This window comes from Manis pentadactyla, chromosome 2 (genome assembly GCF_030020395.1).
Source record: "Manis pentadactyla isolate mManPen7 chromosome 2, mManPen7.hap1, whole genome shotgun sequence".
Taxonomy (NCBI): Eukaryota; Metazoa; Chordata; class Mammalia; order Pholidota; family Manidae; genus Manis; species Manis pentadactyla.
In genome coordinates this window covers 45,531,330-45,558,773 of record NC_080020.1, presented here as the reverse complement: position 1 = coordinate 45,558,773, position 27,444 = coordinate 45,531,330, and the positions used below count along the sequence as shown (strand labels likewise).

The 27,444-nt window shown below is 45.4% G+C and overlaps 1 protein-coding gene across 1 annotated transcript in view; it reads left to right on the top strand.

Moving 5' to 3' along the window:
- The window catches only part of STK10 (serine/threonine kinase 10), a 113,084-nt gene that overhangs the window by 34,262 nt on the left and 51,378 nt on the right, over nt 1-27,444 (top strand). Inside the window, exons 3-4 of the mRNA XM_036884685.2 lie at nt 11,851-11,899; nt 16,866-17,015. Coding sequence (XP_036740580.2) covers nt 11,851-11,899; nt 16,866-17,015 — 199 coding nt within the window. The remainder of the gene's footprint in view (nt 1-11,850; nt 11,900-16,865; nt 17,016-27,444) is intronic.

The following is a 27,444-nucleotide window of genomic DNA, read 5'->3' as shown; positions in this document are numbered from 1 at the left end:
TTCAGTTTTTTTGGGTATATATCCAGAAGTAGAATTGCCAGATCATAAAGCATTTCATTTTTAATGTTTTGAATTCTATTTTTAACTTTTGAGGAATCACTAGTCTGTCTTTCACACTGATTACCCCATTTCATGTGTCCACCAGCAATGCACAAGGTTCCCATTTCTCTGCACCCGTGTCAACACTTGTTATTTTCTGTTTTTTTTTTCTTCCTTTTTTTTAAATAGCCATCCTACTGGATATGAGGTGGTATCACATTGTGGTTTTGATTTTCATTTCCATAATTAGTGATGTTGAGCATCTTTTCATGTGTTTGTTGACTATTTGTATATCTTCTTTGGAAAAATGTCAATTCAGGTGTTGCCCAAAATTTTTTTTGTTATTGAGTTGTAGTTCTTTCTATATTCTGGATATTAGTCCCTTATCAGATATATGATTAGCAAATAGTTTCTCCCATTCTGTGGGTTGTCTTTTCACTCTGTTCATATTGTCCTTTGATGCACAAAAGTTTTATAAATTATGATGTCCAATTTATCTATTTATTTTTGTTGACTCTGCTTTTGGTATTATATAAAGAATCATTGCCAAATCCAATGGCATGAAGCTTTTCCCCTATGCTTTTTTCTAAGAGTTATATAATTTTAGCTCTTAGATTTAGATCTTTGATCCATTCTGAGTGAATTTTAGTACACAGTGTAAAGCTTAAGGGTCTATCTTCATTCTTTTGCAAGTGTGTTTTTACCCAACACCATTTCTTGAACACCATTTCTTGAAAAGGCTTTCCATTCTCCGTTGAATGGTCTTGGTACCCTTGTTGAAAATCATTTGACCATATATGCAAGGATTTATTTCTGGGCCCTCTTTCCATTGGTCCAATGACCTCTCAGTAGTACCAAGTGTTTTGATTAACTGTAGCTTTGTGGTAAGTTTTGAAATCAGGAAGTATGAAATACCCAACTTTATTTTTCAAGATTTTTTTTGGCTATTCAGGGACTTTTGATTTTCCATATGAATTTTAGGATGGATTTTTCAATTTTTGCAAAAGGTACCATTGAGTTTTGGTAGGAATTGCACTGATTCTCTAAGTTGCATTGAGTAGTATTGATGTCTTAACAATATTAAGTCTTCCAATCCATGAATGTGGAATGTCCCTTCATTTATTTGTTCTGTCTTTCACTTTGAGCAATGTCTTAACAGTTTTCAGGTACAAAGCTCTTGCCTTTGTGAAGTTTTTTCCTTCTTCCTAAGTATTTTTAAATATTTTCTTCTTTTTGATGCTGTTGAAAATGGAATTGTTTCCTTAATTTCCTGTTTGGATTATTCATTGTTAGTGTATAGAAACCCAACTGATATTTGTGTGCTGTTTTATATCCTGCAACTTTGCTGAATTTACTTATTCTAACAATTTTTTTGTGGTGTGTGTTTGTAATCTTAGGGGTTTTCTATGCAAACTGAGATAATTTTACATCTCTTTGCAATTTGCTTGGTTTTACAGTAATCTTAGAGGTTTTCTATGCTAACTGAGATAATTTTATGTCTCTTTGCAATTTGCTTGCTTTTTATTTCTTTTTCTTGCCTAATTGTTCTGGCTAGGATTTCCAGTACTTTGTTGAGTAGAAGTGAAGAAAGTGGGCATCCTTGTGTTGTTCCTGTTTTTAGAGGAGAAGCTTTCAGTCTTTTACCATTGAGTATGATGAATTTTCCATATATGGCCTTTGATATGTTGAGGTAATTTTTTCTATTCCTAGTTTGTTGAGTGGTTATCTTTAACACCCTATTACAAAAGGGTTTTAATTTTGTTTAATGCTTTTTCTGCATCAATTGAGATGATCATGTGGTTCCCCACCCCCCTTCATCCTTTTACTCGGTGTATTACATTGTCTAGTTTTTGTGTGTTAAACCTTCCTTGCTTCCAAGAATAAATCCCACTTGGTCATGGTGTATAATCCTTTTAATATACTGCTGAATTTGATTTGGTAGTATTTCGTTGAAGATTTTTGCATCAGTATTCATCAGGGATATTGGCCTGTAGTTTTATTTTCTCGTGTCTTTGGATTTGATATTGGGGATATGCTGTCCTCATAGAATGAGTTAGGTAGTGTTAATTTTTTGGAAGAGGTTAAGAATGTTTTTGTTGAATTAATAATAAAGCCATATGGTCATGGGCTTTTCTTTGCTGGTAGGGTTTTTTTTAAATCACTGATTCAATATCCTTATTAGTTATGTGTCTATTAAGATTTTCAACATGGTTCAGTCTTGGTAGATTGTGTGTTTCTAGGAGTTTGTCTGTTTCATATAGGTTATCCAATTTGTTGGCATACAATTGTTCATAGTACTCTCTTATAATTTTTTTTTTTGTAAAATCAGTAGTAATGTCCCCACTTTCATTCCTGATATTAGTAATCTGCATCCTCTCTTTTGTTCTTCATGAATCTGGATGAGAGACATATTATTTTTTATTATCTTAGATACCTATCTAGGAGTGGACTTGCTGGAACATATGGTAATGCCATGTTTAACATTTTGAGGAACTGCCAGACTGTTTTCAGCATTTTATGTCCCAACCATCTGTGTATGAGGGTACAAATTTGTCCATATCCTTGTCAACACTGTTGTTCATCTTACTAATTTTAGCTGTCCTAGAGGCATGAAGTAGTATCTCATTGTGATTTTGTTTTGCATTTCTCTAATGAACAGTGATGATAAGCATTTTTTCATCTGCTTATTGGCCAGTTATATATCTTTTTTGGAGAAACATCTATTCAAATCCTTTACCCATTTTTAAATTGTGTTATTTGTCCATATAATGTTGAGCTATGAGAGTTCTTTATATATTCTTGGATACTAGTCTCTTATCAAATATACGGTTTTCAAATTGTTTTCTTATACTGTGGCTTGTCTATTCACTTACAAAAGCTTTTGTTGATGAAGTCCAACACATTTATTTTTTCTTTTTTGGCTCATGCTTTTGGTATCATTTCTACCTACTTGACCTTTACTAATCCCCACATAGCCCATGACACACACTAGAGGCCTTCAAAGTGGTTTTTTTTTTTTAAAGATTAGAGGATTTTAACATAATTGCATTTATATTTATTTTTTTATAAAATACTTATTGACCTAGACTCCATCTGTCTCTGTCCAACTATCTGTAATAATGCAAATCCGTACAGCCCCTGCAGATACCCAGCGCTTCTCAAACCATCTCTTCGTAAAGGCTCACCAGGATGGTCTTACATCCTACTGAAGCCCTTAGCTCTTTGGTTAGGGGCAGGAAGAAAAAGAAACACTGATGATGAAGTTCAGGTTAATAAGCAGCAGAAAAGATGGTAATTCTGCCAATTTCCCTCCAAGATTTCTCTCTCATCATTTTACATTCGAATTTTACTAAGGGGAAGAGAGAGAGATGGCTTCAAGGTCCAGATCTCTTGCTCTTTTGTGAATTCCTGTGGAGCAATGGTTCTCAAGTATAGCCAGGGGGTCAGTGGCACATCCCTAGGGCATTTTTTAGAAAAGCAGATTCTTGGACCCCACCCCAGACCTACAGAGTCAGAAACTCTGGAGTAGGCCCAGAATCTGTCTCTGTTTTTTGTTTTATTAAAGAATCATTGATATACAATCTTAGGAAGGTTTCACATGAACAACATTTTGATTTCAACATTCACCCATATTATCAAGTCCTCACTACCCCTCTACCCGCCCATTGCAGTCACTGTCTATCAGCATAGTAAGATGTTATAGAGTCATTACTTGTCTCCTCCATGCTGTACTGCCTTCCCTGTGGCCTACCTATATTGTGTTTGGGAATTGTAGTGTCCCTTAATCCCCAGTCCCTCCCCTTTGGTAACCACTAGTCCCTTCCTTGAGTCTGTGATTCTGGGAGTCTGCTGCTATTTTGTTCCTTCAGTTTGCTTCATTGTTATACTCCACAAATGAGTGAAGTCATTTGGTACTTGTCTTTCTCTGCCTGGCTTATTTCATCGAGCATAATACCCTCTAGCTCCATCCATGTTGTTGCACATGGCAGGATTTGTTTTCTTCTTATGGCTGAATAATATTCCATTGTGTATATGTACCACCTCTTCTTTATCCGTTTATCTACTGATGGACCTTTAGGTTGTTTCCATATCTTAGTTATTGTCAATAGTGCTGCGATAAACATATGTCTTTTTGAATCTGTGATCCTGTTTCCTTAGGGTAAATTCCTAGGAGTGGAATTCCTGGGTCAAATGATATTTCTATTTTTAGTTTTTTGAGGAACCTCCATACTGCTTTCCACAGTGGTTGAAATAATTTACATTCCCACCAGCAGTGTAGGAGGGTTCATTCCCCTTTCTCCACATTCTTGCCAGCATTCGTTGTTGTTTGTCTTTTGGATGTTGGCCATCTTAACTGGTGTGAGGTGATATCTCATTGTGGTTTTAATTTGCATTTCTGTGATGATTAGTGATGTGGAGCATCTTTTCATGTGCCTATTGGCCATCTGAATTTCTTCTTTGGAGAAGTGTCTGTTCAGATCCTCTGCCCATGTTTTAATTGGGTTATTTGCTTTTTGAATGTTGAGGCGTGTGAGCTCTTTATTTATTTTGGATGTCAATCCCTTATTGGATGTGTCATTTATGAATATATTCTCCCATACTGTAGGATGCCTTTTTGTTCTACTGATGGTGTCCTTTGCTGTACCGAAGCTTTTTAGTTTTATGTAGTCCTATTTGTTCATTCTTGCTTTTGTTTCCCTTGCCCAAGGAGATGTGATCAGGAAAATCTTGCCCATGTTTATATTCAAGAGATTTTTGCCTATGTTTTCTTCTAAGAGTTTTATGGTTTCATGACTTACATTCAGATCTTTCATCCATTTTAAGTTTACTTTTTGCGTATGGGGTTAGACAATAATCCAGTTTCATTATCTTCATAGCTGTCCTGTTTTGCCAACACCATTTGTTGAAGAGGTTGTCTTTTCCCCACTGTATATCCATGGCTCCTTTATCATATATTAATTGACCGTATATGTGTGGGTTTGTATCTGGGCTCTCTATTTTGTTCCATTGATCTATGGGTCTGTTTTTGTGCCAGTACCAAATTATTTTGATTACTGTGGCTTTGTAGTAGAGCTTGACGTTTGGGAGCATAATCCCCCAGCTTTGTTCTTCCTTCTGAGGATTGCCTTGGCTATTTGGGGTCTTTTATGGTTCCATATGAATTTTAGAATTATTTGTTCTACTTTATTGAAGAATGCTGTTGGTATTTTGATAGGGATTGCATTGAATCTGTAAATTGCTTTGGGCAGGATGACCACTTTGATAATTTTAATACTTCCTATCCATAAGCACGGCTTTCATTTATTGGTGTTTTCTTTAATTTCTCTCATGAGTGTCTTGTAGTTTTCAGAGTATAGGTCTTTCACTTCCTTGGTTAGGTTTATTCCTAGGTATTTTGTTCTTTTGATACAGTTGTCTTCCTGATTTATCTTTCTGTTAATTTGTTGTTAGTATATAGAAATGCAACAGATTTGTGTGTATTAATTTTGTATCTTGCAACTTGCTGAATTCAGTTATTCTAATAGAGTTCTGGTGGAGTCTTTAGGGTTTTCTGTGTATAATATGTTGTCTGCAAATAGTGACATTTTAACTTCTTCCTTACCAGTCTGGATGCCTTTTCTTTCTTTGTGTTGTCTGACTGCCGTGGCTATCTGACCTGTAGTACTATGTTGAATAAAAGTGGGGACAGTGGGCATCCTTGTCTTGTTCCTGATCTTAGAGGAAAAGCTTTCAGCCTTTTGCTGTTAAGTATGATGGTAGCTGTTGGTTTGTCATATATGGCCTTTATTATGTTGAGGTATATACCCTCTATACCCATTTTGTTGAGTTTTATTGTGAATGGATGTTGAATTGTGTCAAAGGCTTTTCAGCATCTATTGAGATGATCATCTGATTTTTGTCCTTTTTGTTGATGTGATATATGATGTTGATGGATTTTCAAATATTGTACCATCCTTGCATTCCTGGAATAAATCCCATTTGGTCATGATGGGTGATCTTTCTGATGTGTTTTTGAATTTGGTTTGTTAATATTTTGTTGAGAATTTTTGCATCTATGTTTATCAGGGATATTGGTCTGTAATTTCCTTTTTTTGTGGGGTCTTTGTCTGGTTTGGGTATTAAAGTGATGATGGCCTTATAGAATGAGTTTGTATTTTTAGAATACATTAAGAAGGATGGCTATTAGCTCTTCTTTAAATGTTTGGTAAAATTCAGCCGTGAAGCCATTTGGGCCAGAGATTTGTTCTTAGGTAGTTTTTTGATTTACCAGTTCTATTTCATTGCTGATAATTGGTTTGTTCAGATTTTCAGTTTGTGTCTGGGTTGGTCTTGGAAGGTTGTATTTTTCTAGGAAGTTGTCCATTTCTTCTAGGCTATCCAATTTTGGCATATAATTTTACATAGTATTCTCTAATAATTCTTTGTATTTCTGTGATGTCTATTATGATTTTTCCTTTTTCATTTCTGATTTTGTTTATGTGAGAATCTGTTTAAACAAGCCTTCTAAGTGCTTCTGATATGTGCAGAAGTTGGAGAACCCCTGGGGTCATGTTTTTAGCTGGCACCAACTAGAGATTCCTAGGAAATCTTATTTGCCCAACAAGATGGCATCATCTTCCTCTCTCATTGCCCTAATTCATCCTCATTGTCTCTTGTCAAATGTTAGATCAGATGCTTTGAGTAACAAGTAACAGAAAATATCAACTTTAACCTAAAGAACAAAAAATAAATTGGCTGTGTATTCTATTTGAAAAGTGCAGAGGGAGGTCAGGTTTGAAGCAGGCATCTGTTACACCATGATTCTCTCTGCCCTCCTCTTTGTATCAGCTGTGTCTTCACACTGGCTTCCTTCATGGTTGCAAGGTGGCTGCCTGTAACCATCAGGGCTGTGTGCTTCCTAATTGGCCTCAAAGGGAGACATCATGGCATCCTACACCATCAAGCAGAACTTACCAGCTTTGCTCTGATTTGACCAGCCCTGAACTAACAACCATAAGGGCAAAAGGCAGAGAATATCCCTGGCTGGTTTAGGCACTGCCTCCCTGCTGCGGATGAGGCAAGTCCTACCCAGCTTTCATGGCTGTTTCCCAAAGAGGAAGGAAGAAATCAGTGTGTGAAGGGGGAAAGCAGCTATGAAGCCCCGGGAACCAGGCCAGATAAAATGGTCTTTTTACTGTTTGCATCAAACCCACTGCTCCCCTGCTTTCCCAGCCTCCAGAGAGGGATTTCCTAAAGCAGAAACCTGTCTCCAACACCCCTTGTTAAAACCCTTGGTGCCTCTCCCCAGACATAAGCACACAGAGTTCTCAGGATAAAGTTCATACTTCAAGATGTTCACATTCGAGTTCCAGTTGACCTTTCTGACCCACTCTCTTCCTGTCCTTTGGAACCCCATGGAACATTCCCCTTTCCATACTCTTTTGTGCTGCCCTGCCTCTGTACTCTTGTATTTCTTCCTGGAATGTCCTTGTCCTTCACTTGGCAAATTTGCCCTTCAAAAGCACAGCCTGGAAGTCTCCTCCTCTGGGAAGCCCTCCAGGACAGCTTTAGGCCAGGTTAACCACTGCTGTCATAGGCTTCTGGGTAACATAGTCACATTGGGACTGAACCTCTCACTCTGTATCTGCCTTTGCCATGGTCTTAGGGCAGGGACTTGTCTGATCATTGTTGTGGGTTCCCAGTCCCCAGTCTTGTCATAGAGTAGGAGCTCAGATAGTGTTTGTTGATGGATCTGCCTAGCAATGTGGGATCCCTCATAGAAACTCAGTCGATAATTGTTGATGGATTAAACTGATCACAACCCTCAGTTCTCCATGTCCTGAGAAAACCCTGAGCCACAGGCTGCTTGCTGCCCTCTCAAAGGAGCATGAAAGGGCTGAGTCAGTCAGATTTGGAGCTTGGTGAGGTCTTAGAAGCCTTCAGCTTTACACCCAGGAACCCTCAGAGGAGCCTCTTTTCATCCCAGGACACTGTGGACAAGACCTGCTGGGGCTGGGTAGGCATAGGTATCCCTTCCCTCTTCAGGTGGGTAGAAGCCTATGTAACAGCCAGGGCTTATTTTAGGCCAGTTCTTTCCATTAAAAATTTTAGAAACTACTAATACAAAACTTTATGACATATTCCTTGAGTCAAACATAGAAGACACAAGCACAGACCACCTGTATTTCTTCCTTGGGCACTGATGTATGTGATTCCATTTTCCTTTCTGAGCATGCATATTTAGTAACTTCCTAAGGCATTGAGATGATTATTTTATTTTTATTTATTACTATTTTATTTATTGAGATTATTTTGTTAATGAAACCCTGTGCATGTCTATAAAAGTTCCCTGCAGTTCTGCCACTGACTGAAAGGTAAAGTGTTAAGGCACATGTAGTAGAATCCAGTAAAGATCATGAAAGCATCACTTTTTTATTGTTGTTGCACCAATCACATGAAAGGCACTAAGATCTGAAACCCTTTAACCTGGAAGGAAGAAAACAAATACCAACCACTTTTCATATAAAAAGAAAAAAAAAAACCAAACCATATTTTGCCATGTGTGAGAATAGAGTCAGGCAATATTTACACAAAGGTTCACAGCATTTTGACACATACTCTGATTAATAGCAAGGACTGCTATTTCATAAAGTTTCGAACTTCTGCAGTACGGGTACAGGGCAGTCATTTCCTAAAAACGCTTCACTGGGTCCATACTCAAATTGGGAAATACGGATTTAATCCTGGCTTAGAACCAGAAGTTGGTGCACTTATTCATGGGAATAAGACCAAAGCTAATCTCAAGCTTCCCAGCAGCCAAAGCACAAATAAATAAATAAACGAAAGGAAGCGCAAGGGGTCATGGAGCTCTCGAAATGCAGGAGAGGAAGCAGACCAGACTGGCAGAAGCTCAGGCTTTCCTAGGGCTGCACTCCGGAGAGGACGGGGCACGGGGAGCTTGGGTAAGGACATTGTGTAAGGGGTGGTTTCGCTCACAGATGCAGTAACCGCCTAGGCTTGGCCACTTCTCACACTGACTCCTTGACCGCAACTGCAGTTGTGCTGATAAACTGTAGTTCTGGGAAGGCAAGTTTTTGTAGGAAACCTAAATAACAGGGGTCTGAGTGTGATGCTTTCTGGTGATTTTGTTTGCTAGAGATTCAAGAAACACATGTTAATTGGTGTGGCTTTCAGGTTGTGCTTTTCATGTTGAAAGTCTCATTTAGCTGTCTTGATGGTGCTGGAGATAGAGATGATTAGTGCCATTTTAGATGAAGAAATGAGGCTCGGGGAGATAAAATGATCTACCCAAGGTCACATAGCTGATTAAATGGCATTATCAGGACTTGAACTCAAGTTGCTGACATTTTCCTTTTCAACTGCACCCTGTTAGAGGAGGGGAAGGGGCCGAGCCTGCGGTGTTCTCACTGTGTGCGTGAGGCCTGGGTCTTTTGCTTTATAAATACCATCTTATCCAACCCTCACAGTAATTCTGGAGGGTCCATAGTATATCCATTTTGCAGAGAGATAGGTAATTGCCCAAGGCCACACAGATATTAGGGGTGGAGAAGCTGCACAGGGGTTCCTAACCTGGGTTTGGTGGTGGGACTTAAGGGTGTGCAAGAATTTAGTGCAATTGCATGCAAACACTTGTTTGTATTTGCATTTTTCTGGGTGAGAGAAAAGAGGATAGCTTTCATGGAGTTTCAAAAAAACAATACAGAAACAAAAAGCCCTCACCTCTGTGCTCATGGTTTGCTCAATAGCAACAGCTCATACTGGCCGAGCTCCACCCAGGTACCTGTCACTCAGTAAGGCTTGGATGACCTCATTCCTGTGGGGTGTGGGTATGTATGCCCCCATCTTACGGGCTGCTCAGCTAGTAAGTAGCCTTGTTTAATGACAGGTTTTGCTTCTTTTCCATCAGTGTCTCTGGTGGCTGGTCTTTTTCTAGCAGTTAGTAGGATTTTTTGTCCTTTTGTGGAGCTGAAAATTCTTAAAAGGCAAAGTGACATGCTTTACTTCAAGAGAGCGATGCCTGTGTCCAGGTCATTCCTGTTCCCTGACCCCTGGGAATAAGCCTCGTTGGTTGGTGGTTGGTTAAATGAACCAGTGAGTAAATGAGTGAGTAAGTGAGTGGAAGAAAGTAATACCTCTTCCCTACTGCTCTGGGTTGCAAGAACATTAATCCATCCATCAAGAACAAACATCTCTGATGGCTTTTACTCCGGGTGATGGCCGCTGTAGTGTTAGAGAGAAGTCCTGGGGGAGCTGAGGCCAGGCCCAGTGTTCTGATGGCCAGGCAAGGTCAGAGGGACCGTAGGAGCCTCAGAGGCATGCTCATCCTCCTGGCAGGCCGTGGTGTGCGAGCACGCGGGTGTCCCCTTATGTAGCTCTCGCCCATGGCACGTAGCGTTCCACAGACCTGCCTTGTAGACCTGTCTGCTGCCCCGGCCTAGGAGGGACGACCAGCACTGTTTTGCTATTCCTACTATCTGGTGCCTATAGTGTCCCTGGCCCAGTTTAAACCCCCTTGCTTGACCTGTCATTTCTTGTATCCAGATGGGGCTTGTCCCCCTAAAAACAGCCCAGTACTGGGGCCCAGTTAAAGCAACAGTGTCAGCAGCCCCATCTTATAGCTGAGAAAACAGGCTCAGAGGTTGGAGTGACTTGCCCAGCCCACAGCCAGTGGCAGGGGGCCTGGGACTTGGGTCCAGCCGTGCGTCACTGCATCCTCATATTTGCATCACCAGGAAGCCTCTGGAAGGCTGACTGCAAGCTGGAGGCCTTATCCAAACGCTGAGGCCACTCCTCCCTCTTCTGGCTGGAGAGCTGGCTCTGGCCCAGGGGGTCATGGCGAGGTTTTCTCTCTTGCTAAGGAAGCAAGTGGGCCTTTTTAACCTCCCCATGGGCAGTGTGTCTGCCTCTGTTGAATGTGATTGGAGGGACTTTACACCAAGAAAGGGCCAGAAGCTGGGAGGAGAGTCTGGGAGTCTGTCCTGAAGTTTGCAATGCTTCCTTCTCCCTTCCTTACCCACCTGGATTAAGGAAAAAGAGAAAAAGCATCCTTGCACATCTGATAGGAGCCCAGAGTGGGATAGAGTGAAGATGGGAATGAACCAGAGGAGACGGGGGGTGGGTAGGTACCCATGGTACTTTTTTACTGTATTTGTCCGTTAGCATCCCCCACACTGGGCTGAGAGACTGTTGCAGGCCTGGGTCTGGTTGTTTTCCCAGGCCTGGTAGCTGCTGTGTGTATGTTGAACGAATGAATGGATGAAAGACCTGGGCCCTGAAAGCCTGCTTTCCAGGCCCAGACCTGCCACTAGGCCATCTGTGGCCTTGGTCAGCCCATCCCCTTCCCAGGCCTCGGTGTCTCTACCTGAGCTGGGCTTCAAGGCCCTGATGGGGGCCTTGGGCTCTGAGAGATGAAGGGTGGCAGGAGATGCGTGCTGGGATTCCTAGAGGACTGGGCCAGCTTGTGTGCGGGCAGAAGGTGTTCCCCAGCCCTGCTGGCTGTGGCGCGTAGGAAGTGGGGCTGCAGACTGGAGGGGAAAAGGAGGATGCAGGCTTGGCTGAAAGGCGGTTCCCCAAAGCTGTGGGTCTCTGTGGCAACTTAGCTTTTTTTCTGGAAAATGAAGTGTCCCAGCAGCATCTCTGGGCCTGGGACGGGTGCCGACTGCACAGGTCCTGGGGCAGGGGGAGGAGAGGCCGTGGGCAGGGCGCTGGGCCCCGGCCCGTCCTGCCTGGGCTGCGGTGGGGGCCGGGGCTCGCCCACCTCATGCACTGTGTCGTCCTGCTCATAATCACTTTGCCTTGTGTTTCCTGCAGATCATGATCGAGTTCTGTCCCGGGGGAGCCGTGGATGCCATCATGCTGGGTGAGTCTTCCGTGGTCCCGGTGTGTGGTGCTGGGCGTAACTCTGTCTAGGGTGGGTGTCCTTTGGTCCCACACCCCTGGAGTTTGTGTGGCCTATTTGAGCACCTGTCCACTCTGTCCCCTTTTGGGAGTAGATGTTATGTTCTTGGAAGGTAGGACACTTGCTGGAAGACCTAACACTTCCCATTCAAAAAGCCATGTGGCCTTGTGCTGGTCTCTCCCCACCTTGAGACTTCTGGGCCATAAGTGGATGTGAGGCCTTTGTCCAACTCCACAGCATTCTTGGGATGTGAAAATGAGACACCTGATGGAGAGTCCTTGAAAAGTGGGGACCCCACCAATTTCGTTAAGACCTCAATGGGGATATCGTCAGGTCTTGATGTCCCAGGCAAGCTTGACAGGAACTGAAAAATAGGTACTAGTCATCACCACTGTTCAGTGATCGCTTACTGCATGCTAGAGTGTTGGTGGTTGCGTTCACCTATTATCCTCGTGTATAAAATCGGAAAGAGTGTTAGGTTTTATTCTTGATCAGACTAATATAATACTTAGAGAGGTTAAGGAGCTGGACCAGAGGCACACAGCAGAACTGAGATGTGGGCCAAGGTCTTGTCAGTCTTGTCATCCTGGAGCGTCTGAGACCTCCCAGGTTCTGGGGTCAGGAGCAGGGTTCTGGGGTGGCTCTGGAGAGGAGAGGCTCTCAGCGTAATGGAGCACCATGCAGCCTCTTTTTTATTGAGAGAAGTCTCACATCTGTGCTGTCCTTTTCATTCTGAGCTACGGAAATGCTGGCCTTTCTTGCAGAGCCCCTGGCCATGCCCAGAGTTCCCAGATAGGTAAATGACAGTAGGGAAGAGGATGTGGGCACTTGTGATAGGCCCTTGGATATGCCTTCTCAGCAGAGACTGCCTTCAGAGATTTTCATTGTTATGGGTAGAATCTAAAAATAAAAATGGTGGTCTTGCAGGAGTCGAGACTCTCTTGGTTATAAGGAGTCCAAGACTGTTCAAACTAGTTTAGGGGGAAAAAAATGTTGAGGGGTGTGGGAGGGGAAGGAGGATTTATTTGCACAAATATCTGAGAAGTTGTAGTGTCTGGCTTCAGGACCATCTTCATCTAGGAGTTTTTTTAAAAAGTTGTTGTAATAATTTGTTTTCTTATGGATGGAGCTGGAGGGTATTATGCTCAGTGAAATGAGTCATGCAGAGAAAGACAAGCACCAAATGATTTCCCTCATTTGTGGAGTATAACAATGAAGCAAAACTGAAGGAACAAAATAGCAGCAGACTCACAGACTCCAAGGGACTAGCAGTTACCAAAGGGGAGGAGTGAGGGAGGGCGGGTGGGGAGGGAGGGAGAAGGGGATTGAGGGGTATTATGTTTAGTACACACGGTGTGGGGGTCATGGGGAAGACTGTAGCACAGAGAAGGCAAATAGCGAATCTGTGGCATCTTACTACACTGATGGATAGTGACTACAATGGGGTTTGGGTGGGGACTTGTTGATATGGGTGAATGTAGTAACCATATTGTTTTTCATGTGAAACATTCATAAGAGTGTATATCAATAATACCTTAATAAAAAAATAATGATTTGTTTTCTTTCTCCAACTCTTGGTCCTACTTTCCTGTGTGTTGGCCCAGTTCTCAAGCTGGTTTTTGATTCTTGGTGACAAGATGGCTGTGGGAGCTCCAGCTGTCACATCTGAATTCCAAACAGCAGGATAGAAGAAGGGAGGGTAGGACATTTCCACAAACAACACACACCAATGCCATTCTTTTTTTTTTCCCCACTGCCATTCTTTTAAGGAGATGTCACAGAAACCCTTCATGACATCTCTATTTACATCTCAGTGGCTAGAACATAGTAACACATAGTTGCAAGGGAGCTGGGAAGTGAGGATTTTTAGATGGGGGGCCATATGTTCAGATACTAAAGAGAAGGGGAGAATGGGAGCCGGCTAGCAGCCTCTGCCTCTCCAGGTGTGCAGCTCAGCAGAATGAGACCTGGGGGAGAATGTTGGAGATAGAAGAAGCATGCCCTTGTCCTCATTCACAGCTGGGGCAGGACCCCAGCATGGCTCAGCCAGCAGGCGAGCTCACTCTCTGGCTCCCTGGCTTACTTTTCCTGGTGGAACTAACTGCTCCAGCCTCAAGTAGTTTTCTCCATGTTGGTGGCAGCAGTTAAAGGAATAGTGCCATGGACATTCTAGAAATCAGGTGGAGAAGAGAAACTGGGATGGGGAGACCTACCAAGAGGAGAGCCGGGTCTCCGTCACAGCTCTGTGATGAGGGTGACTCTCCTGTAGATGCCTGCCCTGCTTAGAGGGACGTTCTGCCCTTGACCGACTCCCCATTGCCCTGCAGTTTGTATAGTGACCTGTAGTGATGAGACTAGGCTTGAGGTCTGTTCCAGGTAGTGGTGGTGCTGGGCTGGCCCCTTTGAGAGCCGGGGAGAACCTCCATGTGGCATGCCACTGTATGGCCTTCCTAGTTGTTAGCACCCAGCGTCTGTTCTGATCCATTGGCCATTCCTTGCCAGCTATTAAACATTTTGGCTCTCAGCCCTTCTGCAGAGGAGAGGGTGAGGGGCCAGATTGGATGTGGTTTCAAAGGAGATGTAGGACTTATTTGCAGTGTTGCAAATTCTTTAATAAGAAATTGTTCATGTATTGCCATGCAATCAAAAATTAGTCTTAAAATTTTATACTGTATGATTCCAACTGTATGATATTCTAGAAAGACAAAACTGTAGGGACAGAAGGCAAATTAGTGATTACTTAAGGGATGGAGATGGGGGTGAAAGGTTGAATACACATGGGAATTTGGGGGAGAAGTGGAAACATTCTGTATCTAATTTGTGGTGGTGGCTCTTTGACTATATATTTGCCAAAATTAATAGAACTGCACATCTAAAAATGAATTTTGCTGTATGTAAATTATATCTCAGTAAACTGGGTTTACAGAAAGGTTTCATATCTAAATCTTTGGGAAGAGTAAATGAAATGATGCAGCCAAGTCCTCTGTCCCATGCCCAGCATGTTGTAAAGATTCCAAAAAATGACGATGAGACAACCATCATCATCACCACTTTACTTATTCCTGTTTCATTTATAAAGTGAATGAAACAGCAAGACACATTTTGACATTAAAAAAAATTAATGCAGATGATCCAGCATAATCTTAGGACCAACATCATAATTGCATTTTATTGACTGCCCTCCATGGTGGAGGGCATGCCTTATCGCTGGAGCTCTGCCCATGTCAGTTAACATCATCCCATTTTACAGACCAGGAAATGAAGGCATGGAAAGATGGACTGGCTTGCCAGGTTCCTCGCACCTAGTAGGAGGCAGCACTTGGGTTCAGGCTCAGCCTATGTGACCCTGAAGTCTCTGCAGGCTGAGCCTGGCCCCTAGCTGGGGGAAGGAACACAGAAGTTAAGAATGAGGTCACAGGGAAGGGGAGCAGTTGTGGACTCCAGAGCGAGGGCCTCCTGGGCCACTCTGGCCGGTGTGTTTTTTTACCAGGCTTTAAGGGCTCTGACCTCGAGGATTCCTGGCCTGGGACAGCAGGGGGAGGCAGACGGGAGGGTGCCGCTCTAGCTGGAGGGAGGCCCTGGCCGCCAGCCTTGGAGTTGTGGCCGGAGGACCCAGTGGGCAGGGTGGTGGGGGCTCACCTCAGCTCAGGGAGCTTGGGGGGCAAAAAGAAGGAAATGGTGACCATGGCGGTGTGGGTGGTGAGCACAGGATGGCGTCCTCAAACCTCACGCCCTTCCTCCTGCTGCACCCACTCACTTCCTCATTCCTCCCACCTCCCAACCTGTCAAGTCGGGAGTCCATCCTCTTCGAAGCCTTGAGCACCGTCTGGCCTCTTGAACCACCAGGACGGCCCCCAGCCCAGTTCCCTGCCCGCTCTCCCTCCCCTGCAAACGTTTGTCTCACTGCACTAGAGGGAATTTTTTTAATGCAAAAATCAAATTGTGTAACCTTGCTTAGAGCCTCTCCTGCACTGCCCATTGTGTTTCACATAAAATGCAGCCTCCACTGCTTGGCCTGAAAGTTCCTGCAGAATCAGGCGGTGCTGACCTCTAATCTTGATTCACTTTCCTCTCAGCCAACAGGGGTCTTTGCACATGCTGTTCTCCTGTGTGGGCTACATGCTGTCACCTGCTCAGAGGAGGCCCCACTGTCCCTAAGCAAACATTGGGGTGTGTGTCCCTGACTAGCATGCAAGGCTCTTGGTGACGGCCTTCCGGCCAGCCCTTCACTTTCCACATCTCCAGTGCCTCCGCTGCAGCCAGCTGGCATTTCAGCACCAGCCCATGTCAGCCTCCAGACCTTTGCTTTTGCTGGTTGCTTGACCTGGAATGCTCTGGGCCCACATTTTCTCCTCTCAAACCTCTGTTCTTCCTTAAAGATGCAGCTCAAATGCCCTTTCCTCTGGGGAGGCTCCAGTGCCCCAGGCAGAGGGAGTTGCTGCCCTTTCTCCCCTCCTGTGCACCCAAATCGCATTCTGTTCCAAGCCTTGCTCAACATCTCTGTGCCCCTCTCTGCATACCTGCCTGGAGCTGGGAGCCAGCACAGAGCAGGCGTCACCAGTACCTCCTCCCAGAATGGGTCTGTGCCTCTTAGGAGGGGTGTTTCTGAACTCTGAAGCCAGATTGGCTGGTTTGAATCTCAGATCTGTGGCTTCTTACCCATGTTACCTTGAGCAAGTGACTTGACCTCTCTCAGCCTTGGTTTCCTCATCTGTAAAGTGAGATGATAACTGTGCCTGCTCCATAGGGTTGCTGTGAGGAAGAAATAGGTAGTCACATGCATGTGACTGCTTAGAAGTGAACCTGGTACACGGTAAATGCTCAGTTGTGTTTATGGCTTTTGTATTTCTTGTCCCTGGTGTGGGCCTGGCATTCAGTGCCTGCAGCAAGCACTTGCTGAACTGACAGCAGCTCTCTCTGTTTCCAGAGCTGGACAGAGGCCTCACTGAGCCCCAGATTCAGGTGGTTTGCCGCCAGATGCTGGAAGCCCTCAACTTCCTGCACAACAAGAGGATCATCCACCGGGATCTGAAAGCCGGCAATGTACTGATGACTCTTGAGGGCGACATCAGACTGGGTAGGAGACGTCTGCGGGTGAGGGTGAAGGCAGAGCCCGTGGTGCCTGCCTGGGGGTGTCGGCCCAGCTTCTGCCTGCTGGAGGAGCAGGTGCGGGACTCTCACTCACAGGCCCTGGGTGTCAGGGGTCCTGCCTGCCCTCCCTGGGCTGCAGGGCACGTGTGCTTCCCAGCGGCTCCGTCCAACCCAGTGGTTCTCAGCTGAGGGTGATTTTGCCCCCCAGGGACATTTGGCAGTGTCTGGAGACATTTTTGGTTGTGCTGGCTGGGGCGGTGGGGGCTGCTGGCGCCTGGTGTGTAGGGGAGAGGGATGCTCCACCTCCGACGGTGCAGGACTGGGCGTGGCTGCAGTGTGGTCCTGCTCTCGAGTCTGGCTTGGGTTCCTGGGGCCTCGGGGGAAGCCCTCTGCTCCTGCTCCCAGTCAGAGATTTTGAGTGAGTGAGAGTGACACATGGAGGCATCACACTGCATTTAGAGCCAGAGGAAAACAGTACAGTAGGCACATATATTGAAACATTATTATTATTTTATTGACATATCATTGATACCCAGTCTTATGTTGGTTTCTAATGTACAACACAGTGGTTCAGCAGTTACCATATTATTAAATCCTCACCCTCTCTAGTGTGATTACTATCTATCAACAAAGAAAGATGTCATAGAATCATAAAACATTATTTTTTATCTCTCCTGTCTGGGTTTTTAAAAAATTGTGGGAAAACACACGACATAAAATTTGTCATCTTAACTATTTTTAAGTGTATGGTTCATTGGCATTAAGTGCATTCACATTGCTGTGCAGCCATCACCACCATCTCCAGAAGCTTTTCATCTTCCAAACTGAAGCTCTGTCCCCATCAAACACTAACTGCCCATTTCCCCTCCCCAGGCCCTGGCAACCCCGTTTACTCCCTCTATCTGTGTGTGGCCGCTCTAGGAACCTCATATAAGTGCGATCATTTGTGCTTTTGTGGCTGGCTTATTTCACTTAGCATAATGTCTTCAGGGTTTATCCATGATGTAACGTGTCAGAATCTCTTTACATTTTCAATGTTTTTTTTTTAACCAGAATAACACATGCCATGTGTCCTCTGCTCCTGCCACATTCTTAACCCATCCACTCCCAGAGACGGTTGTTTTCAACTCTTCTCATATTTTTCTTGCATTGCTAAATAATACGCATTTTTAAAGTAATGATTTTGTTGTGTGATGAAAAAGTAGTACATGCTTATTATTATATAAAACTCACCTAGTACAGGAAGGTTTAAGGGGAAAGCCAGAAAGCCTCCAGTGTCATTCCCCAGATGTTGGCTCTGGTTGTCATCACAGGCACCTCTGCATGCATCTCCGTCAGGAGGACGTGCAGCCAGAGAGGACTTAGCGAGTGGTATTAACTAGTCTTGTTTATCAGTTTGACGATATGCAACTCTATTTTCCTTAACATCCTTCTCCAGTAGTGAAATGGTTCCTCTGTCTGTACCTCCTGTTTCCTCAGCCCTGGCTTTCCAGCACGGAAGGGTCACTATCTGTAGTTCCTCTGGTGGTTACTTTTGTATCTTTTGTATTACATCCACAAGAAACTGAGCCACTGTTGAGCCCCTGTGGTGGAGAATTGCAGGGATAGTCAGGAGGGTTGGAACAGAAATGGCACAGTATGGCCAAGGACATCCTCTACATGTGGCTTCCGACATCCCTGCTCTCAGGGCGCTGAAGCCCAGAGAGGGCAGGGCAGGGACCTTCCTCAGGTCACAGAGCTAGCAAGGGCAGAGCCAGGACTGACCCCATGGCCACGGGCTCACTCACAGGGTTCTCCCATGTCACTACACTCACCTCCATGAGTGCGTTGAGCTGACAGCTTAGGACAGGGCTGGGCCTTAAAAGATGGATGCAGGTCTGGTGGGTTCCCAGATTTGGGGCATCTCAGTCCACAGGTAGGCTTCTAACACTCAGATTGCTGGGTGCAGACCCTGGGGTTTCTGCCCAGGGTGGGGTCCAAGAACTTGCATTCCCAGCAAGCTCCCGGCCGAAGCTGGCTGAAGGACCGTACTATAAAACCCATTGCTGTAGACCCTCTCTACCCAAAGTGTGGGAGATAGCAGCGTCAGCATTATGTGGAAGCTTGTTAGAAACGTGCCACTGTCCAGAGTGCAGGGTTGGTCTGTCCTAACCCCAGCAGGATGAAGGGTTTCTCACATGGGACATGAGCAGGGCCACGCTCTGCGTCCTGAAGAGCAGCATCCCTCACTTGCAGGGACTGACCGCTGGGGCCCAGCTCACCTCCCCTGTAGCTGTTCCTTGTCCTTCCTCCTTCTCTTAGCTGGAGTGGTTAAGAACGTGCACTCCAGAGCCAGAGAGACCTGAGCTTGCACCCCGAGCCCACTGCTGGCTCTCTGTCCTTGGGGAAGCTGCTTGGCTTTGCTGCCCTTCCGCTTTCCTGGGAAGCGGGGCTGATAATAAAAGCTCCCTCAGAGGGTTGTGATGCCAGTTAGAAGAAGATGCTTATGTTGTGAGTTCTCCAGAAAGGCAGCTGTGATTACTCTTGTTTCCTTAAGTCTGCTCCGGGCCTGGTGCTGGGCTCTGGGGACGGGGGCCTTAGACCGAGTTCTCCTGCCGAGTTCCCAGGCCTCAGGGCTGGGCAGGGAGATCCTGGTGCCCGGTGGTGGTTGCCTGTTCCCCCACCTGGGCCTGGGGCTTGGGGATTCAGAAGAGGCCAGCATGAGACAATAGTTTGAGCTGAATCGTGAAAGGTGGATAAGTGTTTGCCAGGTAAACCAGATTGGGCAGGGCAGTCATGGAAGTGGGAGCCTAGTGGGCAGAGGCATGGTGGTGAGAAATAGGGTATTTTGGGAGGAGTAACAAAAATAACAGCACACATTTATTAGGTTTATGAAGCACCTGGTAGGTGTCAGTGGTTAGACAAGGTGCTTTCTAGACTTGGCATTTCATCAGAGGGCTCTGGGTGGGGGGAGTGGGGGTAGGTAGGGACCACCCCCAACACAGGTGAGGACACTGAGGCCCGGAGTGGAGGTGCCCAAGGTCAGGTCATGAGGGAGGAGAAGTAGCAGGGTTTGTTGACCTCACAGCCTCCAGTGGACCGGCTCGCTCAAGGGCAGAAGGTAGGGAGCCAGGGAGGGCCTGAGGCTCAGGGAGTTTTGGGGGGCAGAAGAGTCTCTTGTGCTCTGGGGAGTTCAGGGGGACCTTCAGCTCAGCAGCCTTCAAGAACTTACTGCTTTGGGGAGGGAGGACACCCAAAGCTGGCTCAGGATCAGCCTTTGGGGCTGGTTGGAGCAGGGAAGCCCCGGTGGGGACAGGGAGGGTTGGGAGCTGAGACCTCCCCACTGGGGTTCCCATTTCCCATGGTGTCTCCTCCAGCACTCTGTACTTGTGGAGGTGCTGATGTGCCGAGCAGACTCCAGAATCCCACTCAGAACCTGGCAGGGGTGGGGTGGATGCAGATGGGTGTGTCAGGTTTCCAAGTGACTTGGCATATGCAGTTGAGGAAACCAGGAAACCACTTAAGGAGGAAAAACATTCAGGGAGAGTTGAGTGCAAATATTTATACAGTTATCACTGGGCCTGGGGAGCTGAGGTGTGGATGCCTGCTGAGGCCTGTTCTGTTTTGGAAAATCCTTTTCCTTGGGGTCTGGGATTTGAACCTTGGTGAAACAGTGGAGGAAGCCTGCGAGATGGGGTGGCAGTCTGTCTGCATCTTCCTAGCTTCCTGGGACCGTCTGGGCCCCTGGAGGCAATCCCACCCCCACATGTCCTTATGCAACTCAGGGAGGCATAAGAGAATGTTTAGCAGGTCTTCCTCCCAAACAAGGGTGTCACCTCATTAGAGACAATGTCTGTGCTTCTCAGTGAGTGAGATACTATGGGAAGCAGCAGGGAGGACTAAGCAAAGTGTTGACTGTAGACACGACAAGCCTGGTTCAAATCCTGGCTATGCAACTTATGAGCTGGAGAAGCATTTCACCGTCCAAACCTCAGTTCTTTTATCTGTACAGGCGGTATAACAATAGACCACCTCATGGAGTCCCTGTGACCAGTTGGGTGAAGTGTATTAGTACAGTCACAGGGAGGCTCAGGGTTATGTCCCTCTCTGTTGCTAGGCCTTTTGCTTCTTCCTTGTGTTAAATATTTACTTCTGTCTAGGATTTCAAACTTGCTGTGAGCTTCATTTGATAGTTGCCAAGTAAAGCACATACTCCAGCCCTGGGTGGGTGTGAAGCGATTCTCGATGGCCAGTGGGACCCATTTGTGCAGAGAGAGAAGGGAAGAGTGTCTGCTGCCCTGAGACAGTTTTGGGATATTACGTGGGGTGTGGGCTTTAAAGTCTGAAGGTCTGTGGTCTTGTCCTGGATCTGCTGTTTTGGCATTGGGTGACCTTGGGCGAGTCACCTAACCCTTTTGAGCTTCAGTCTCTCTAACTTAGAGTGGGGTAGTAGTTCCTACCTCATAGAATTGCTGTGAGCAATTATATATATTGTGCGTGTGTGTGTATATATATACAGTAGACCACCTCATGGAGTCCCTGTGACCAGTTGGGTGAAGTATACTAGTACAGTCACAGGGAGGCTCAGGGTTATGTCCCTCTCTGCTGCTGTGCATCTCTCTCTATATATATAGATGCATGCAAAGCATCTCTAGATGTTGAGCACATCAGAGAGGCCCGGTGAATGTTAAGGTTCTTTCCTGGGCCAACGAATGTCTCAGAGCAGCTGCTATGAGAAGGAACATTCTCCATTCCCCAAAAACCTGTGTTCCTCTCCCCAGAGGTTCTTCTTTGAAAATGGGAGGTGCATTTTACAACTTTCGGAGTTTTTCAGGTTCTAAGCAGAGTTCTGAACTGGTCTGAAAATCAAAGTGCCCAGCACAGAGCTTGGTACATAGTAGGTGCTCAATAAATAGTAGCTTCCAGCACTGCCATTGCTTTATCAGTTCGCCATTACTGCAGGACCACCAACACCCAGAGACCTCCAGTGTACAGGAGGCCTGGCTGGAACCGTCCCCTGCCTCTCACCCCACCTTGATCCCAACCCAGAGTTCCTGTTTGCTGCTGCCAGCAGGCTGGGGGCCTGGTTCTTCCACTGTGGCTGCCATGCACCGAGCCAGTGTTTGATAGCAATAACTCAATGCTCAAAGACCACTGGTAACATTTTATGGAGGAGAGATTTGGCTCCTTAACCACCACCCTCTTTTTAGATATTTTTGGTGGCATTTCTTTTAAAGTAGCAAACACATGAAAAAAAGAAAAAAATGTATATAATCTTAAATTTACCTGTATAATTTTCATTTGTATATATATATATCTGGAGTTCTATGCAATAAACTCATAAGTGTTTATCTCTGCCAGGACTGTGGAGACTTTTAAATCTGTAAATGTATAAAGATACAGACCTATATACCCACACAGAAGGGCATCGAAGGCGCTCTTGCTCCTGCCAGGACACAGCACTGTAGCCTTCCTTGCAGTCTTTTTTCTGTGCAGAGCAAGGTAGGACGAGATAGTAGTATAAAGAGCACAGACCTAGTGTCACATGTGTCCTTAGAGCTTGGTGACCATCCACAAGTTACTTAATCTCTCTAAACTTCAGTTTCCCCATCTGTAAAGTGGGGATAATAATTTCTATGGGGATAATATATCAACGACCCCTCCCCCAAAGGGTCATACATGTAAATGGTATTCATAGGAATATATATGCAAATAACATGCAAAATTATATGCAGAAGATATAAATCATATGCATAAGTCTCTGCACAATGCTGTATGCCTGTTAAGTTCTCAGTAAGTACTGATTTTTATTAAACTGAATTTTTTTTTAAGTTGAGATTGTTAGATATGTAGTTTTCCAGTTTGCTTTTATTTAAAAAAATTGAACAGTATCAGCACATTTTCCCTATAACCTCAAATATTCCACAGAATGATGATTAATGTTTTCTTGCATTCGGTCACATGCACAAACTAATTTACCTAGGAAACCCTCAAAGTTGGCAATTGAGGTTTCTCATGGGATCTCTCCTATTACTTGCTAACACACAGGGGCAAGTGTGCTTGCTCGTGGATCTTTGAGTGTCTTTCTATAATCACACCTTTAAGAGGAATCCTCAGAAGTGGGGTTGTTGGGTGTGCGCAGCGTTTCAGGTTTTCATCAACAGCTGCAGCCCATGCGCTCTTCCTTCTGGTTGTACCGGTTTACCCCACCCCCACCCAAGCCCGTGTGGAGTGTGAAGTTTTCACCACATCCTGGCCCCCACTGGGTTTTGCTTCAAAAACAAAATACAGAAGCCCAAGCGCACAAACCCAAAAAACTTTGCCATATGCATTTCAGTTTTTTAAACCATAAAGTGATGCAATCTCTTTATCAAAAACATGTTAAAGACTAAAAGCATATAAAGTAAAAATGTGAGTCCCCTTAGTTGCATTCCTCCCACCAAAATTCCACATCTGGGGAGGTGGTCATATTCAGTTGGATGTGCAACCTTCCAAACCCTTTCCTGTGTACGTGGGTGTTTATGTGCACACAGTGTGCGTCTGTTATTCTTTCAAAATACAGCTGGAATCGTGATATACATCCTCTGTGTCGGTCAGTCGGGTCAGCAACATGTCCAGGATAACCTGTTAAAGAACAAACTTCCAAGTTAGTACAGACAAATGCAGCCTCGTTCTTTCTAAGGGTTGCATGTTATTTCCTGGTTGGAGTGGCTGTAATTTATCTCACTAGTCACCAACCAAGCTCTAGCAACAGTTTAGGTTGTTGCCAGTTTTTCACTCTCAAATAATGCTTTTGTAAGCTTCATATATATTATAAATCTAGTTTTGGGGATCTATTTCTAGAAGTAGAGCTGCTTTCAAACATTTCCTAAAACCCAGTGTGGTTATTTTTCTTCTAAATATAAATGAATAAAGACAATCTACTGAAGTCTGTTCATTCACTTACTCAGTTGATCGCTCAGTGACCCTGTTGAGGGCTTCATGTGCCAGATACAGTGCCAGGGGCACAGAATGCATCTGTGCAGAAATGATCTCTTTCCTCATGGAAATGATAGTTCATGGAGAAGAGTCCCTACCTACCTGCTGCCCTTGTCTCTGACCTTTGTTTTAAAATGGGAAAAGGAAAGAGGAGTGTTTTCAGCAGAAGAGACGACTTGGTGAAAGTCTCCTTCGAATTGCCCGAGGGCAGCCATCCCCGCCGGGAGATCCCTCATAAACTCCATTCCGGGAGCAGACGACTGGGGCCACCGTGCGGAGCCCAGGGAAAGCCTGAGGTCCTCGGGCTGCAGGGAGCAGCTGCCCCACCCTCCTGGCTGGGCCGCATCTTGTGGGGCAGAAGGGGAAGTAGCAGCTACCCAAAAAGCTGGCTGGCGCTTGCCTAGGGAGGGTCCTGGGGACCGGCTGTGTGTCATTGTGAAAGTTGGCGGCTTCTGCTTCTCTCCCTTCTCAGGACGGGCCCAGGAGGGGCGTGGTGGGGGAGTGGCGGCTGCAGCCTCCCTGTGCGAGCCTCACGCTGGCTCTGGAAGGCCGTACCTGTTGCCAAGAGATTTGCTGGGATGTCGGGCGAGCCATTGTTGGTGTTTGCAGGGGAGGTGGCAGGCCCCGCATCCTGCCCCGTGCCCGCAGGCCTAGCAGGAAGGAGGGGAGCCTGGCCCCCGTTTTACCCGGGGGCCCGGGGGCGGTGACTCGCCCAGGCTGCCCCGAGCCAGCAGCAGAGCTGGGTTCTCACCTGGGTCTCCGGATGTTGCGCCTCGCCCTGCAGCAGCTGCTGGGCCCGCCCTTTGAGGTGTCACCTTGTGCGATGACAGCCCAGCCTCTTCAAGGGCTGGCATCGGCGGCGCGGAGAGCAGCTTTCCTGACCACGCCCAGGAGGCCGTCTCAGTACAGCCTCAGCCTACAAATCTTGAGTGAGGCTGCTGGCTCCAGGGCGTAAATGACTGACGGGAGTGCTTACCAATCATCAGGCTTGGAGCTGAGTTATGCGGGTCTCTTAATCCTCATGACAACCCTAGAAAGTAATCATGTAGCATCACCACCCCTGTGTCACTCGGAAACCCAGGGTCAGGGGTTTGGTTATGGTGCTGGCCCCTGCCTGTGCCCGCCTTACCTGTTTCCACGCCTGGTCCCTTTGGCCACTCTGCCCTGCCCCTCCCAGGCCCTTCATCCAGCTTGTGTCCTCTGCCTGGAAACATCTTCCCAGGTCTTGCCCTGCTGTCTGAAGTAGGTGCCTGCCCAGCACCCTTTGCCTTTGCCCTCCTTCATCCCTGCATGGCCCCCTCAGCAGGAATCACAGGAAGTTGTTGAGGGCCTGTTTCCATCACTAGAATAACAAGCCACAGGAGGATGAAGATTTTGGTTCATCTCTGTGCCTAGAGCAGTGCCTGGCGTATAGCTGATGTTCAGGTAATGCCTGTTGAGTGAATGAATAGCCTGGAGGCCCTTAGCTATACTTCTTCCAGGCCCTCCCTCCCTTTCTGCTTTCTTGAGGTCGCATGCCCGCAACTGTGGACTTGCCCTCTGCTCCCATCTTTCCATTCCTCACAGTTAGGAACAGACACTTGGTGCTGTTTATCTGGCTGGCTTTCTCTTTTACCATTAAACTCTGGGATACCTGAGGGCAACAACTTAGTTTGCTTTTGGTCCCCATGGTATTCTGTGCTCCTGGCTAGCCCCTGGCCCCGATGGTACCTGAAGAACAGGTGAATGAACCATGGCTGGAACCACTCTGTCCCAACAGGCCCCTGCTCTTAGCATTGTGCCCCCTCCTGGTTTGAAGTCATGGATCGGATGGAAGCTCCAAGTACCGCAGTTGTTACCTGACTGGTTCAGGCCAGTTCATTTCAAGACCGAGGCTGGGGCTTCCCAGTCTCCCGCAGTTACAGCTTTGCAGCTCTTCTTGCTGTGAATTAAGCATTGCCAGTTCTGTCAAGGTATTGCTTCCTCCTGAATTTATTTTTTGATCGAGATGAAACTTTGCCTCGGAAACTGGGAGCACTGGATTTCTCCTTATGGCACTGGATTCTTCTCCTGGATGTGGGTGTGTGAAGGAAGCCTTGTAGTGTTGGATGTATGTTTAAAGAGAAATTTTGGCTATTGTTTTGTTAATCCTGAATGTCATGCATGTTTATCATAGCAAATTTACGGGATTTAGAAAAGCAGAAACCTGGTCTAGTCTCACCACGCACAACCATTTAAGCAAGCTGGTTTATTTCCTCCAAGTCAGTTCCATGTATGTTTTTGCTGTTTTTTGGGGGAGGAGAGTGTAATTTTGACCATACAATATATTCGAATGTGCATTCCCTCCTTCCCACTTGACCTTTTAAGTTAAAAAAAAAACACACAAAGCTCAATTAAGTAAATTTGAAGATCGAATTGGCTTTGTTAAACATTCATGAGTGGTGCAGCATCCCACCTAGCAAGTAGAGAAATGCTCCCAGGAGCTGTACAAATGGAAGGTTTTTATAGACAGGAGAAGGGGACAAGGAAGCTATTTGCCAAAGAAAAGATTATGGATTGTTGCAGAGGAGGTCCCCCTCCCTCAGGAAGACTGGGGGTCGTAGGCAGATTACCTCACAAAGGAAATCCCACGCTGGCTTAAAATGCCACTCCTGGGAGAGACTGAAACTGCAGGTAGGCTGGGCATTAAGCCCTGGTTTGATGACCTGGCCCAGCTATCGCCCTTTGGCCCTGGGCCTGTGGCTTTCCATTTTAACAAAGTATTACAAATAAAATATTTAGTATTGTGTTAAATATGAAAATACTTAAATACACACTAAATGTTAAATATTGATAATTATAAATATGTATAACTCAGTATTGAAACATTGAATAAAACTATTCCAAAACTAATTTTAATGACTACAAAATATTCCGTCATATGAGGGTGAGCACACTTTTCTTACTCTGTTCAGTAGTGTGCACTTCTCCTTATCTTTCTTACCTCTCCGATTTTGTTAGTGTGTGTGTATGTTTGATATACCATCTTAAATCCTTTTTGGAAAACACAGGAGATATTCTATATTGTATATAAGAACTTTTAAAATGACTCCCTAAGCTTTGTGCAGTGGCAGTATTGTGTAGCTGATGAGGTTTATCTGAGGTGTGGTTATTGCTAATTAAAATCACTCCCTGAGCAACCACAGTTGTTTTTAATTTGTCACTATTACAATGGCACTTTGTTGAGCTCCCTTATGCATAATTTTAAGACATATTTAAGATTACTTCATTAGGGTAGAGTCCTGGATTTGGAATTACTGGATCAGAAGAGTATGGGTATTTTAAAGATTCTTGTGATTATTGCCAAAACACTTCCCTAAAAGTCCTTTCAGTTCATACTCTCATTAGCCAGTAGGAAAGTACATGTCTCAGTACTTTATACTGAGTATATAGTAATATAGTACTCAGTACTATATCCTCATAGCAGTAGATACATTTTT